At 39.8% G+C, this 16,343-nt stretch overlaps 1 protein-coding gene across 1 annotated transcript in view; it reads right to left on the bottom strand.

Annotated features, from left to right (window-relative positions):
* l(2)k05819 (transmembrane protein 94-like protein l(2)k05819) overlaps positions 1-16,343 on the bottom strand; it is a 429,313-nt gene that overhangs the window by 141,496 nt on the left and 271,474 nt on the right. The window contains exons 9-11 of the mRNA XM_070098525.1: positions 14,388-14,562; positions 11,679-11,799; positions 7,601-7,725 (exon numbers count right to left, since the gene is read on the bottom strand). Of these exons, the coding sequence (XP_069954626.1) occupies positions 7,601-7,725; positions 11,679-11,799; positions 14,388-14,562 (421 nt within the window). The remainder of the gene's footprint in view (positions 1-7,600; positions 7,726-11,678; positions 11,800-14,387; positions 14,563-16,343) is intronic.

Raw genomic sequence — 16,343 nt, 5'->3', positions numbered from 1 at the left:
CCGCCAGCATACTCCACCAAATTTCAAAAGTTTGAATCTGCTCACCATTAAAACATCCATACTTATTCATGTGCCTACTACATACACAGAACAATACACGCAAATATAAACCCTTCACTCAAACTTCTCCTCACCAACTTAAACAGGACACATGACCACAACACAAGACACAGATCTCTTTTTGATACACCTCGTGTCCATATCACATTGTGTAAAAACTCTATGCACATAAAGGGCCCTAAAATATGGAATTCATTACGAGAATATATTAAAGTAACCCAGTAAGCTGTAACCCAGTAACCCTGTAATTTTTTTCACCCTGAAATGTGTCCCTCTTCAGTACAGGAAAGACTGTGCTATAACTTAAATTGCCAGGCACACCATCTAAAGGGACAAAAAGATACAAAACATCCAGGCCATCGGAAAACCTGGGTAGCCATAGCCACTCAAGAGGGAGAGGTTTTTTAGTGCCAGGAAGGAAAAAAAACTGGCAGGAAATGGCAGAAATCGTACACCAAATCCAGTCATTCCTGGAGTGGAACCACAGTCGATGGCCTCCACTCCAAACCAACAGATACAGATACTAATGCCGGAAAAAAAAATCCCCCCCCAGTACCAACAATACCACCAGTCCGATGACATTCTTCTTTGCAAATATACAGGGTCTAAAGCCAGCAACAAACAACAAAATACCTTTCATCCGTGGACTGCTTGCAGAGGCAAAGGCAATGTTCACGGCTTTCACTGAGACCCACATAAAGGATCACTTGGACAACGAAATATGGATCCCAAGTTACAACCTATACAGATGCGACAGAGTGAACAGGCAAAAGGGAGGGGGCTGGCCTGTACATCGCAGAGTCACTTGTTTGCACAGAACTGCTTAATGCCTCAAATGATGTAGTGGAAGTTTTAGCAGTAAAGATCGAGAACCAAAACCTAGTCATTGCGGTAGTCTACAAGCCTCCGGATGCAACGTCCCAGCAATTCCAGGAACAGCTGTTAAAAATTGACCACTGTCTGGAAAAGCTGCCAGCTCCTGCCCCCAACATCTTGCTCCTGGAGGATTTCAACTTAAAGCACCTAAAATGGAGGAATATAGCAAATAATGTTGTTGCAGTAATAACACCAGGAGGCAGCTCCGACGAGAACTCACACACACACGAGCTTTTAAATCTCTGCACAAAATTCAATTTAAACCAGCAAATAATAGAGCCTACTAGACTGGAGAATACACTAGACCTCATCTTCACTAACAATGACGATCTGATACGAAATGTCACCATATCAAAAACAATATACTCAGATCACAACATAATTGAGGTTCAGACATGTATGCGTGGAGCCCCAGACCGACATAACGAGATTAGTCACGAGGGAGCATTCACCAAATTCAACTTCAATAACAAAAACATAAAGTGGGAGGCCAATATATCTGAAATGCGTAGGGAGTCACTGGTCAGAGAAATAGCAAGCATCAAACTTAAGCTAAAGGAATCTTATAGGAGTCAGGAATCGCGGGAAGAACTAAAAGCCATAAATGAAATTGAAAGAAACCCAAAGTATTTCTTTTCCTATGCCAAATCAAAGTCGAGAACAACGTCCAGGATTGGGCCCCTACTTAAACAAGATGGGTCCTACACAGATGACAGCAAGGAAATGAGTGAGCTACTCAAGTCCCAATATGACTCAGTTTTTAGCAAGCCGCTAACCAGACTGAGAGTCGAAGATCAAAATTAATTTTTTATGAGAGAGCCACAGAATTTGGTTAACACAAGCCTATCTGATGTTATCCTGATGCCAAATGACATGCCCATGCACTCTGCCCCAGGGCCAGACTCATGGAACTCCGTATTCATCAAGAACTGTAAGAAGATCCTATCACGAGCTTTTACCATCCTATGGAGAGGGAGCATGGACACGGGGGTCATCCCACAGTTACTAAAAATAACAGACATAGCCCCACTCCACAAAGGGGGCAGTAAAGCAATAGCAAAGAACTACAGACCGATAGCACTAACATCCCATATCATAAAAATCTTTGAAAGGGTCCTAAGAAGCAAGATCACCACCCATCCAGAAACCCATCAATTACACAACCCAGGGCAGCATGGCTTTAGAACAGGTCGCTCCTGTCTGTCTCAGCTATTGGATTACTACGACAAGGTCCTAGATGCACTAGAAGACAAAAAGAATGCAGATGTAATATATACAGACTTTGCAAAAGCCTTCGACAAGTGTGACCATGGCGTAATAGCGCACAAAATGCATGCTAAAGGAATAACAGGAAAAGATGGTCGATGGATCTATAATTTCCTCACAAACAGAACACAAAGAGTAGTAGTCAACAGAGTAAAGTCCGAGGCAGCTACGGTGAAAAGCTCTGTTCCACAAGGCACAGTACTCGCTCCCGTCTTGTTCCTCATCCTTATATCTGACATAGACAAGGATGTCAGCCACAGCACCGTGTCTTCCTTTGCAGATGACACCCGAATCTGCATGACAGTGTCTTCCATTGCAGACACTGCAAGGCACCAGGCGGACATCAACCAAATCTTTCAGTGGGCTGCAGAAAACAATATGAAGTTCAATGATGAGAAATTTCAATTACAGTGGACCCCCGCATACCGTTGGCCTTACATAACGTTAAATCCGCATACCAATACATTTTATCGCTAAGATTTCGCCTCGCATACCGCTAAAAAACCTGCTCAACGCTGCTCGTCCGAGACGCGTCTAATGTGTGTGGCCTGAGCCAGCCTCACATGTTCCGCCAGTGGCATTGTTTACAAGCCAGCCTCCGCGGTAACATCCAAGCATACAATCGGAACATTTCGTATTATTACAGTGTTTTTGGTGACTTTATCTGCAAAATAAGTGACCATGGGCCCCAAGAAAGCTTCTAGTGCCAACCCTACAGCAATAAGGGTGCGAATTACTATAGAGATGAAAGATATCATTGATAAGTATGAAAGTGGAGTGCATGTCTCCGAGCTGGCCAGGTTGTATAATAAACCCCAATCAACCATCACTACTGTTGTGGGCAACAAAACGGCAATCAAGGAAGCTGTTCTTGCCAAAGGTTCAACTGTGTTTTCGAAACAGAGATCGCAAGTGATGGAAGATGTTGATAGACTCTTATTGGTATGGATAAATGAAAAACAGATAGCAGGAGATAGCATCTCTCAAGTGATCGTAAGTGAAAAGGCTAGGAAGTTGCATGAGGATTTAATTAAAAAAATGCCTGCAACTAGTGATGATGTGAGTGAATTTAAGGCCAGCAAAGGTTGGTGTGAGAGATTTAAGAAGCGTAGTGGCATACATAGTGTGATAAGGCATGGTGAGGCTGCCAGTTCGGACCACAAAGCAGCTGAAAAATATGAGCAGAAATTCAAGGAGTACATAGACAGTGAAGGACTGAAACCTGAACAAGTGTTTAATTGTGATGAAACAGGCCTGTTTTGGAAGAAAATGCCAAGCAGGACCTACATTACTCAGGAGGAAAAGGCACTCCCAGGACATAAGCCTATGAAAGACAGGCTTACTCTGTTGATGTGTTCCAATGCTAGTGATGATTGCAAAGTGAAGCCTTTATTAGTGTATCACTCAGAAACTCCCAGAGCATTCAGGCAAAAGAATATCCTCAAGGTTAATTTGTGTGTGCTGTGGAGGGCAAACAGTAAGGCATGGCTCACTAGGGACTTTTTCTATGACTGGTTACACCATGCATTTGCCCCCAATGTGAAAGATTACCTAACTGAAAAGAAATTTGACCTTAAGTGCCTCCTGGTATTAGACAATGCCCCTGGTCATCCTACAGACGTGGCAGAGTGACTTTATGGGGACATGAGCTTCATTAAGGTGAAGTTTTTGCTTCCTAATACCACTCCTCTCCTGCAGCCCATGGACCAGCAGGTTATTGCAAACTTCAAAAAACAATACACAAAAACTCTGTTTGAAAGGTGCTTTGTAGTGACCTCAGAAACTCAACTGACTCTAAGAGAGTTTTGGAGAGAGCACTTTAATATCCTCAATTGTGTAAACCTTATAGGTAAGGCTTGGGAGGGAGTGACTAAGAGGACCTTGAACTCTGCTTGGAAGAAACTGTGGCCAGAATGTGTAGACAAAAGGGATTTTGAAGGGTTTGAGGCTAACCCTAGGAATCCTATGCCAGATGAGGAATCAATTATGGCATTGGGGAAGTCCTTGGGGTTGGAGGTTAGTGGGGATGATGTGGAAGAGTTGGTGGAGGAGGACAATGAAGAACTAACCACTGATGAGCTGCTAGATCAACTTCAACAGCAAGAGGCCAGACCTGAGGAAACTGGTTCGGAGGAGGAGAGAGAGAAATTGAAGAAGTTGCCTACTACAAAGATTAAGGAAATCTGTGCAATGTGGCTGAAAGTGCAAACCTTTATGGATGAAAATCACCTTCACACAGCTATTGCAAGCCGTGCTGGTGACTATTACACTGACAATGTTGTGAAACACTTTAGGGAAGTCATAAAGGAACGAGAGGTACAGGCCACTATGGACAGATATGTTGTGCAACAGAAGTCCAGTGACTCTGAAGCTGGTCCTAGTGGCATTAAAAGAAGAAGGGATGTAACCTCAGAAAAGGACTTGACACCTCAAGTCTTAATGGAAGGGGATTCCCCTTCTAAACACTAAGACTCTCTCCTCCTCCCATCCCATCAATCATCACCAGATCTTCAATAAAGGTAAGTGTCATGTAATTGTGCATGCCTTTTTCAGTTTGTGTGTATTAAAATTAATATTTCATGTGGTAAATTTTTTTTTTTCATACTTTGGGGTGTCTTGCATGGATTAATTTGATTTCCATTATTTCTTATGGGGAAAATTCATTCGCATAACGATAATGTTGCATAACAATGAGCTCTCAGGAACGGATTAATATCGTTATGCGGGGGTCCACTGTACTCAGATATGGTAAACACGAGGAAATTAAATCTTCATCAGAGTACAAAACAAATTCTGGCCACAAAATAGAGCGTAACACCAACATCAAAGACCTGGTAGTGATCATGTTGGAGGATCTCACCTTCAAGGACCATAACATTGTATCAATCGCAGCTGCTAGAAAAATGACAGGATGGATAATGAGAACCTTCAAAACTTGGGATGCCAAGCCCATGATGACACTCTTCAGGTCACTTCTTCTATCTAGGCTGGAATATTGCTGCACACTAACAGCACCTTTCAAGGCAGGTGAAATTGCTGACCTAGAAAATGTACAGAGAACCTTCACGGCGCGCATAACGGAGATAAAACACCTCAATTACTGGGAGCGCTTGAGGTTCCTGAACCTGTATTCCCTGGAATGCAGGCGGGAGAGATACATGATTATATACAACTGGAAAATCCTAGAGGGACTAGTACCGAACTTGCACATGAAAATCACTCACTACGAAAGCAAAAGACTTGGCAGACGATGCAACATCCCCCCAATGAAAAGCAGGGGTGTCACTAGCACGTTAAGAGACTATACAATAAGTGTCAGGGGCCCGAGACTGTTCAACTGCCTCCCAGCATACATAAGGGGGATTACCAATAGATCCATGGCAGTCTTCAAGCTGGCACTGGACAAGCACCTAAAGTCAGTACCTGACCAGCCGGGCTGTGGCTCGTACGTTGGTTTGCGTGCAGCCAGCAGTAACAGCCTGGTTGATCAGGCTCTGATCCAGCAGGAGGCCTGGTCACAGACAGGGCCGTGGGGGCGTTGACCCCTGGAACTCTCTCCAGGTAAACTCCAGTCTGAAAATCAGTTTAAGACTCTTCTCAAAAGCCACTTAATCACCCTAGACTAAATGCTAAATACTCAGTACACACATACTCACTTATGTACTCCAACATCATAACTTCAACAATCACTTTGAACCGTTTATCCATTGTTTACAGGAATATAAGTGAACCATTGTTTTCACAAAAAAATATTTTAGACTATATGAATATATTCTTTGTCTTATACAAATTTAATTCACTTATAATTAATAATCTACTGTTCAACTATGAAATAATTAGTCCTACTGTGCAACTATGATAAAATCCTTAGTGTAAAGTAGTCTGTAAGCCAATAATGTTACGTTGGACCATAATGCCTAGGCATAATAGAGGCTCTCTTTGCACTGCAACCCACTATTGTAAATATAAAATCTCAATGTACTGTTTGCAAAGACATAAAATAAATAAATGATAAACGGATCATCTATCACTTAGGAATCCACCTTGATAATAGACTCAAATTTCAAACACGTGTACAACAATTTTCCAAGAAAATCTCCAAGACCCTAGGCATACTATCGAAGATACAGTACTATGTTCCACAGTCAGCCCTCCTGGCCCTATATCACTCACTCATTTACCCCTATCTCACCTATGGAATCTGTGCATGGGGCTCAACAACAATAAATCATCTCAGACCATTAATTACCCAACAAAAGGCTGCAGTCAGAATGATAACAAATTCCCACTCCAGGCAGCATACTCCACCAATATTCAAAACTCTAAACCTACTCACCATACAAAACATCCATACTTATTATTGTACCTACTATATACATAGAACACTAAACTTGGATATAAACCCTCCCCTCAAACTTCTCCTTACCAACCTCAACAGAACACATGACCCTAACACAAGGCACAGATCACTCTTTGATGTTCCTCGTGTTCATCTCACGCTATGCAAAAACTCAATTCACATAAAAGGCCCAAAAATCTGGAATTCATTACCTGTGAATATAAAAGAAAGACTGTCTGTTTATCAATTCAAGACTCTTCTTGAAAACCACTTACTCAACCACAACTAAATAAATACTGAATAACTGAATCTCATAAATGTATAACCTGTGACCCTATCAAACTGTTTTTTTAATCACATTACCTAATAGAATACTCCATTCTCTTGAATGCACAGTAACTCATCTAATGACCATATGACCTGTTTCTGCACTACAGATCATCGATTTTACTTGATTTGATTCGATTAAATTAAACATTGTTATGCCACAAATTTGTACAACTTTAATGTTTCTTATTTAAAATACTCATTTGTACTTCATGTTGTTTACTGTAATTTTTACCACTGAATATATTATTTCTTAGTTTATCTTAAGTTAATTTTAAGCTGCTCATAATGCTCTGCATACAAGGGGCTTCTGGCATGTATGCACAATCACTATATTTCTTTGTATAACTATGTATCATGTCTAAATAAAAAATAAATAAAATAAAAAAATAAATAAAATTAGACTGAAGAAGCCAATGGCTGGAGAAATGTTTCCACAAAAAAAAACCATTAATGTTCTACAAGTGTCTCATTCTTCAACTTGTTGGTTTTCTAAACCATTTACATCACAAATTGCAAAAAAAAAAAAATGCATCCAAAATATAATAAGGCAGGAAAAGACTTTCACAGTATGTACATACTCTTAAATTTTGGATGCACCCAATCTGTTCCATTTACAAAAAAATCCAATACACAGAAGAGCATTACAAGACAGGTTACTGCTTACCATCCAGATCCACGACAGAGCTGCTTAAAATCCTCACTGACAACTTAGTCACATGCTAGACTTACTTGTTTATTAAGTACAACAACATTCTTCCCTGTAGCTTGATTCATCACAGCAAGGTTGGTCGGAGCCGCCACCAATGACACAGAAATCACCGGAATTATTACACTCACGATCCAAACAACATCACCTGAAGCAATTAGTAAGTACATTTATTTAGTTACAGGTACACATAAGTACAGTTACACAAATTTAGGTGAGTACAATTATCGTACATAGTAAAATATGTGTAAGTTACTGCTAGGTGAACAGGGACAGCAATTGTAAGGTGACTAATACCAAGGTAGTACAGTGGACCCCCGGTTAACGATATTTTTTCACTCCAGAAGTATGTTCAGGTGCCAGTACTGACCGAATTTGTTCCCATAAGGAATATTGTGAAGTAGATTAGTCCATTTCAGACCCCCAAACATACACGTACAAATGCACTTACATAAATACACTTACATAATTGGTCGCATTCGGAGGTGATCGTTATGCGGGGGTCCACTGTACTTGCTTACTGCTGGATGAACAGGGACAGCAGGTGTAAGGTGAATAGTACCCAAGTACCTACTTACTGCTAGTTGAACAGGGGCAGCAGGTGTAAGGTAACTAACACCCAAGTACCTACTTGCTGCTAGGTGAACAGGTATAGCAGGTGTAAGGAAACATGTCCAATGTTTTCACCCATGCCGGGGATTGAACCCGGACACTCAATGTGTGAAGCAAATGAGCTACCAACCAAGCCACATTCACACCTCAGCCCAAGTAAACACTCCAAGCAGATCAAGAAACCAAAGAATCTGTAACAATCTACTGAAATGCAAAAAACTCTCTTAACAGCTTCAAAAACACTGAAAAGTATCTCTTAAAATTTAAAGTAATGTTTGATATACAATAATTGTAAATATTTACCATGTCAGTTGTGTATTATTCTATTATTCTGCTTCTTTTTTTGTTATTTTTTTTATTATAATAATAATCTATTATTCTGCAACTTCAATTATTCAATTCAACCTCCCCAATGTAATCTAGGTAATCACCTGGTAAGATTTATATAAGGAAGGGGATGATAGCTCCACTGCCTTCGATCAGGAGCATCATGACATTTAGCTTGATTAGAGGAAGAGGAAGAGAGTTTACAATAAGTGAGAACATAAACAACTGCATAGTGTCAACAAACAGAACAAGTAGGTACTGTTACAATGTTACTGTTACTATGTTACCATTAGAATGTTATCGTGACATTTTAATTTGTAGAGTTTTACTGAGTCATGACTTGATCAAGCTGTACATTGAGCAAAACTTGTATTGATAAAGCTCTACACACGGCAAAACTTGTCTTGATACAGCACTACATAGGCAAAACTTGTCTTTATACAGCAATACACAGTAAAAACCTGACTTGATAAGGCTCTACAATGAGCAAAACCTGACTTGATAAAGCTCTACAAAGAGTAAAACCTTATTGATAAACCTTTACAAAGAGCAAAACCTGACTTCATAAACCTCTACAAAGAGCAAAACCTGACTTCATAAACCTCTACAAAGAGCAAAACCTGACTTCATAAAGCTCTACAAAGAGCAAAACCTGACTTGATAAAGCTCTACACACAGCAACACATTGTAATAAAAATAAGTTTCTGTACACTGTCTTTATTTCAACCGTGTCAACAATAAACCACCGAGATGTACAGTAAACAATAATAATGTACTACAGAAGGTGTGTTCGTTTTACTGCTACTAAACACAATTTAGTGTTTTTTTAATATAAAAAATAAAAATTAACATCCTGAGTGTGTATAATCAATCAGTGATGAATTTCCCCAAGCTGTATTTTTAATTAACCCTTTGAGGGTCCATCCCGTAGATCTATGGCTTTACGTTCAGGGTCCAAACCGTAGATCTACGCCAAAATTCTAGCGGCGTCAAATTTAGCACGAGAAGGCTGGTAGGCCTACATCTGGGTCTGGGTGGTCAGTGTGCACACTATAGAAAAAATCTGGATGCCCGCATGGCATTGTGGGAACGCCACCAGAGTAGCTTTGTTCATCATGCCTGGTGGCAAGGAAGCTCTCACTCCCCACTCACTCTCCTGGCGAATTCTGACTCTCCTCTTCACAACTTACAGTTCTAAGACTGATGGAAGTGGAGCTGAAGAGGAATTCTGTGGTTTTGAACCATATGGTACCATTGTACCATATGGTACAGTGGTACCATATGGTACAATGGTGCCATGTCATACAATGGTATCATATGGTACAATGGTACAATGTGCCATTTGGTACATTGCACCATATGGTACATTGTACCATATGGTACATTTTACCATATGGTACATTATACTATATGGTACATTGTACCATATAGTACAGGGTACAGGGACCCTAATGGAAATAAGTCTGTCTGACTTTTTTGGGTTATCCTAGGTTCTCCAAACATATGCTGCTAAGTATGATATTCTATGTAACTTTACTTGTGTATACCTAAATAAACTTACTTATGATGCCACATGCACTTGAGTAAGTTTATTCAGGTGTACACAAATACAGTTACATAGATTATCATACATAGCAGTATATGTATAAAATCCTAGGATAACCCAAAAAAGTCAGGGTGACTTATTTCCATAGGGATCCCTGCAACTGTACCGTGTGGAGTCCTGTACCACATGGTACCCTGTACCATATGGTACCCTGCACCACATGGTACCCTGCACCACATGGTACCCTGTACCATATGGTACCCTGCACCACATGGTACCCTGCACCATATGGTACCCTGCACCATATGGTACTCTGCACCATATGGTACTCTGCACCATATGGTACCCTGTATCATATGGTACCCTGTACCATAAACTTGTAAACAAGTTTTGTAAGCAATATAATGATAAATTAGTGCAGTTACTGTGTTGAATACAATGAGTGTACACTTATACAATATACATTATATTTGTCTCACAGGCCACAAATGTTACTAGAAAAAGAAAAAAATTAGAAAAGAAAAGAAAAAAGTATAAAAACGTAAAATAAAAAAATGCGATTTTGCAGAAGTCACTGATGTTGCCACCACCGGGTCATTTTGGGTGAACTTCCCGCCGCTGTATCTCGGTAAGTACTGATCAGAATTTTTTTTTGTTGTTTTATTACCTTCACAAAAATATTATCTTTAATTCTGTAAGAAAAAGGTTTTTTTTTTTTTTTCAAAATTTCTTGGACACTGGAGCACCACTTCAGATATTGGCCTTGGACCCTGAAAGGGTTAAAAGATATGTATTTGATGGAAAAAAATGGAGTTCTAGCAAAATAGTTATGATTTCTGTCGACTAGTGCACTAGAATTAACCGAAAATAGGGCTCAAAGTGGGCAAAATCGATGATGCGTAAACATCATTGAGACCGCTAACTTCGTGAGAGCATAATTCCGTAAGTTTTCCAGCAAATTTCATACTTTTGGTGTCATTATGATCGGGCAAAGATTCTATATCTTTTCATAAGAAAAAATAATTTTTTTTTTGAAATATGGGTGACCCTGAGAACATGTCTGGGAGATGGCCTGAGGACCCTGAAAGGGTTAAAAATCAAATTTTGAGATCAAATGTATGTGGTGTTAGAGTAATATACAAATAACCTGCACATGGGAGAAAGAAACCTATAATGACATTTTGATCCAACTTGGACTATTAACTAGTTACACACAAAAGTAGGGTGTCAGTATATGTATATACACCTACCATCCGGCTTACGACCTGCTCGACTTACGACCACTCAACTTGCGACCGTGTTTTTTATGCCAAATTTCTGGGAAATAAACAACTATTTGTGTTGTACACAGTGTTTATCCTAAACCTTACAGTATAAAATACAGTACTAACAGCATAAAAAGTAAAGTAAAACATGAAATACCAAAATAAAACAATAAAATAAAGTCATTACAAAAATGTTTTGTTGATATTCAGTAGTAAAGTTCGACTTACGACCATTTCGACTTACGACCGGTTTCTCGGAACCGAACTCAGTCATAAGTCGGATGGTAGGTGTATTGTGCTTTTTTTATTCGTTTTGGTGTTAGAGTGTCAGAGAGTGAGTGTTGTACTGACCTGAGGACAAGAGTGGAGGGAGGGCAGCAGTCACTGCTAGAAGCTGCAGGAAGGTTAGGGAGAGGCAGCAACATGACCAGAACTGTAGGCAGCTCATCAGTTGTTGCATGAAGTGACGAGACTATAAAACATATATATTATTTAACACATACATTCGAAAACACAGCAACATTCATATACAGAAGGGCCCCCTTTATACAGCTCTATAGTTCACAATCCTAAACGTTAAGTAAAAATGACTGGTGTGTGGAAAAAAAAAGAGCTTTTTTTTTTCTAATATTGAATGCATCTAAAATGCCTGATGACATTTACACTATCATATTTTAAGTGCTCAAAACAACTAGGTATAAAAAAATAAGAAAAAAAGTAAAATAAATATACAGTACACCTCAAAGAAACACCTTTACTCCAGAAAAACTAACCTAAAAATACGGCACTTTTAGTCCTTTCCTTATGTAACTGTTATATGAAAACAGCGATGATGATGGAAAAGCAGTAAAAGCACTGAACATAATAAACAACGGCTCAGCTGAAAGACAATGAAAGTGTGGAACAACAACAAGGAGGAACTATATATGTGGGACCCTCCTGTATAGTATAGTTTAGTAATTAAATAAATAAATAAATTAAGAAATTAGGTGTGGAATTACTAAAAGTATTAGTCAGAGGGCTGAAGAGGGGTTGTTGAGGTGATTTGGTCATTTAGAGAGGATGGAACAAAGTAGAATGACTTGGAGAGCGTATAAATCTGAAGGGGAAGGCAGGCAGGGTAGGGGTCATCCTAGGAAAGGTTAGATGGAGGGGGTAAAGGAGATTTTGTGGGCAAGGGGCTTGGACTTCCAACAAGCATGTGTGAGCGTGTTAGAGAGGAGTGAATAGGGACAAAAGAATTTTGGGACCTAATGAGTGTTGGAGTGTGAGCAGGATAATATTTTGTGAAGGGATTCAGAGAAACTGGTTAGTTGGACTTGAGTCCTGGAGGTGGGAAGTACAATGCCTGCACTTTAAAGGAGGGGTTTGAGATGTTGGCAGTTTGGAGGGACGTTTAAACTGTTGTATCCGAGTGCCTCTTTAAAGACAGTGATTATGTATGAATGATGAAAGTTTTTTCTTTCTTTTTGAGTTTTTCTTTCTTTTTAGGTCACCCTGCCTTGGCAGGAAACAGCCAACATTTTAAAAAATATACAAATATTTTTTATTAACACTGCCCATTTTCCACTGAGGCAGGGTGAACTGAAAAAGAAGAAACACTTTCATTATCAAAAACTCCATCATTGTCTTGCCAGAAGTGCACCTACACTACAGTTATAAAATTACAACATATCAACACCCCTCCTTCAGAGTGCAGGTTCTGTACTTCCCACCTCCAGCTAACTGGTTTCCCTGAATCCCTTCATAAATGTTACTTTGCTCAAACTCCAACAGCACATTCATCTCCACTTGCTCCTATTTAACATGCTCAAGCATGCTTGCTGGAAGTCCAAGCCCCTCACACACAAAAAATCATTTACCACCCTCCCTCCAACCTTTCCTGTGGTGATCCGTACCCAGCCTTCCCTCCACTAGAGATTTATGAACACTCCAAGTCATCCTAATTTGCTCCATCCTCTAAATGACCAAACCACCTCAACAACCCCTCCTCAGTCCTCTGAATAATACTTTTGGTAATCTCGCACCTCCTCTTAATTTCCAATCTACGAATTCTCTGCATTATATTCACACCACACATTGCCCTCAGACACAACATCTCCACTGCCTCCACCCTTCTCCTTGTTGCAACATTCACCATCCATGTTTAACACCCACATAAGAGCATTGGTATAACTATACTCTCATACATTCCCCTCTTTGCCTCCATGGATAACATTCTTTGTCTCCACAGATACCTCAATGCATACATACATATACATATATACACATACAAAGACATGGTATTAGAGACTGAATAGTTATTTACCTTTTAATGAAATAATTATTATTATGTTCACAGAAACACATGAAACCCATAAAGATGACACAGCAGGGAAATAGGAGGTAACCAGGTCTGATCTAAGGAAGAGGATGGAAGCTCCAGTTTCTTGGATCAAGAGATCTTCACTTGTATTAAAGCAATTACTCTCCATTTGAAAGATTTTACAGAGTACAAAAGTTGCCTTAAGCCAGGTATTAAGGTTAATAATGTAGCCTTTAGTGTGGGAATGAGATGTTAATGTTTGTATTAAGGATAATAAGTTTGAACATTAAAATGGTATAAAATACCGACAGGTTGTTAGGTAAGACACATATGCAACAGTTAGGTATCTTTATTATGAAACGTTTTGCCTACACAGTAGGCTTCTTCAGTCAAGTACAGAAAAGTTGATAGAAGCAGAAGATACTTGAAGACGATGTAATCAGTCCATCACCCTTAAAGTTTTGAGGTGGTCAGTCCCTCAGTCTGGAGAAGAGCATTGTTCCATCCAGCTCCATCCTGTCACTTCATCTCCATATTGTTTCATACTATGGAACAATGCTCTTCTCCAGACTGAGGGACTGACCACCTCAAAACTTTAAGGGTGATGGACTGATTACATCGTCTTCAAGTATCTTCTGCTTCTATCAACTTTTCTGTACTTGACTGAAGAAGCCTACTGTGTAGGCGAAACGTTTCATAATAAAGATACCTAACTGTTGCATATGTGTCTTACCTGATAATAAGTTTGTTCTTACCTCCATGATCAGATGGACCAAAGAGACTCTATCATCGTGCTGGAAGGAGAGTGAACAAGGCAACACATTGAGAGATCGAGCAACCTCTGTAGGCGGTGGACCCTTCGACGGCAGAGGGCGAACAAACACAGTCTCCCGCATGCACACTTGTGGATATAATGGGTCCACTGACAGACTGTGGATAATGATACAACTCCACATAACATTATATCCTGATAATAAAGAAGGGAGTCTCCAATAAAATGTGCAGATAACTATTTATCTATTACGAATAAACACTGTAAATACACCACAATTAAACAGGAGATCCTAACTACAGTGGACCCCCGACTTACAATGTCCTCAACCTATGTTAAAACCAACTTACGATGCTTGTCAGCATAAAAATTTGACCTCGACATACGTTGAAAAACTCGACTTACATCATTCGTACCATACGTGTCTACGCATCTGTCTGGCCTGAGTGCCTCAGCTGAGTTAGTGTGACATTGTTTACAAGCCGGGGTGGACAGTTGAACGCATACATTCGATAAATTTTGCATTATTCCAGTGTTTTTAGTGCTTGTAACTGCTAAATAAGCCACCATGGGCCCAAAGAAAGTTTCTAGTGCCAACCCTGTGCTGCTGCACCACAGTCAGCTGCTGCTGCACCACAGTCAGCTGCTGTTGCACCACAGTCAGCTGCTGCTGCACCATGGTCAGCTGCTGCTGTAGCACTGTCAGCTGCTGCTGCACCATGGTCAGCTGCTGCTGCACCATGGTCAGCTGTACTACTCAAAGATGTGGAGAGACTGTTATTGGTATGGCTTATTGAGAATACCGAGAAACATTTAATCCCAGAGGGTTAGCCACCCAGGATAACCCAAGAAAGTCAGTGTGTCATCGAGGATTGCCTAACTTATTTCCACTGGGGTCCTTAATCTTGTGCCCCAGGATGTGACCCACACGAGTCGACTAAAACCCAGGTGAACAGGAAAAAATGCCTGGAACTAGTGCTCATATTGGCGAATTTAAGGCCAGCAAAGGTTGGTTTGAGAGATTTAAGAATCGTAGTGGCATAGAGTGTGATAAGGCCTGCTCTGGAAGAAAATGCCAAACAGGACCTACATTACTCAGGAGGAAAAGGCACTCCCAGGACACAGTGTCTCATCACTCATCACTACATCTTCAATAAAGGTAAGTGTCATTTATTCTTCATTTGGTACACTAGTACATACACAATATATATTGTGCATGTATCCTTTTTTTTGTGTGTAGGAAAATGTAAATTTCATGTAGTAAAAATTTTTTTTTCATACTTTTGGGTGTCTTGAATGGATTAATTTGATTTCCATTATTTCTTATGGGGTAAATTAATTCGACTTATGATAATTTCGTCTTGTGATGTGCTCTCAGGAACGGATTAATATCATAAGTCGGGGGTTCACTGTAATAAAAGAATGAATACTGAAAATTTTGCTGAACAATCTGTAATGCTTTTAAGTCAAGCAAAATATTTGATGTTAATGTCCTCAGTGTATCTTACCATACCATACACAGTACAGTGGTACCTCGAATTTTGGCCATAATTCATTCCAGAAGGCTGTTCGAGTGCTGTTACCCAATGAATTTGTTCCCATAAGGAATAATGTAAATTAGGTTAGTCTGTTTCAGACCCCCAAAAATACACTTACAAAAGCACTTACAAAAGTACACTTACACAATTGTTCGAGTTGGGAGCTGTTCGAAATTCGAGGTACCACTGTACTCCCCACTGTGACACACACAAAATAACATGACCTATATACAACTGTGGTTCCAGTGTTTAAAATCACAATATTTGAACAGAACCTCAGAATTAACCGAACTCTTTATTTTATACACGTACAGTTATGTTACCAATGCCTTTAATTCATTGAGAAATGGTGTACATCAGGTCCAGTGGGGTGTTACTACATAGACATACAAGTGTGAAAT

The sequence above is a fragment of the Cherax quadricarinatus genome, chromosome 62 (assembly GCF_038502225.1).
Source record: "Cherax quadricarinatus isolate ZL_2023a chromosome 62, ASM3850222v1, whole genome shotgun sequence".
Classification (NCBI taxonomy): Eukaryota; Metazoa; Arthropoda; class Malacostraca; order Decapoda; family Parastacidae; genus Cherax; species Cherax quadricarinatus.
Note: the sequence above shows the minus strand (reverse complement) of the source record. Positions and strands in the feature narration are given on the sequence as shown.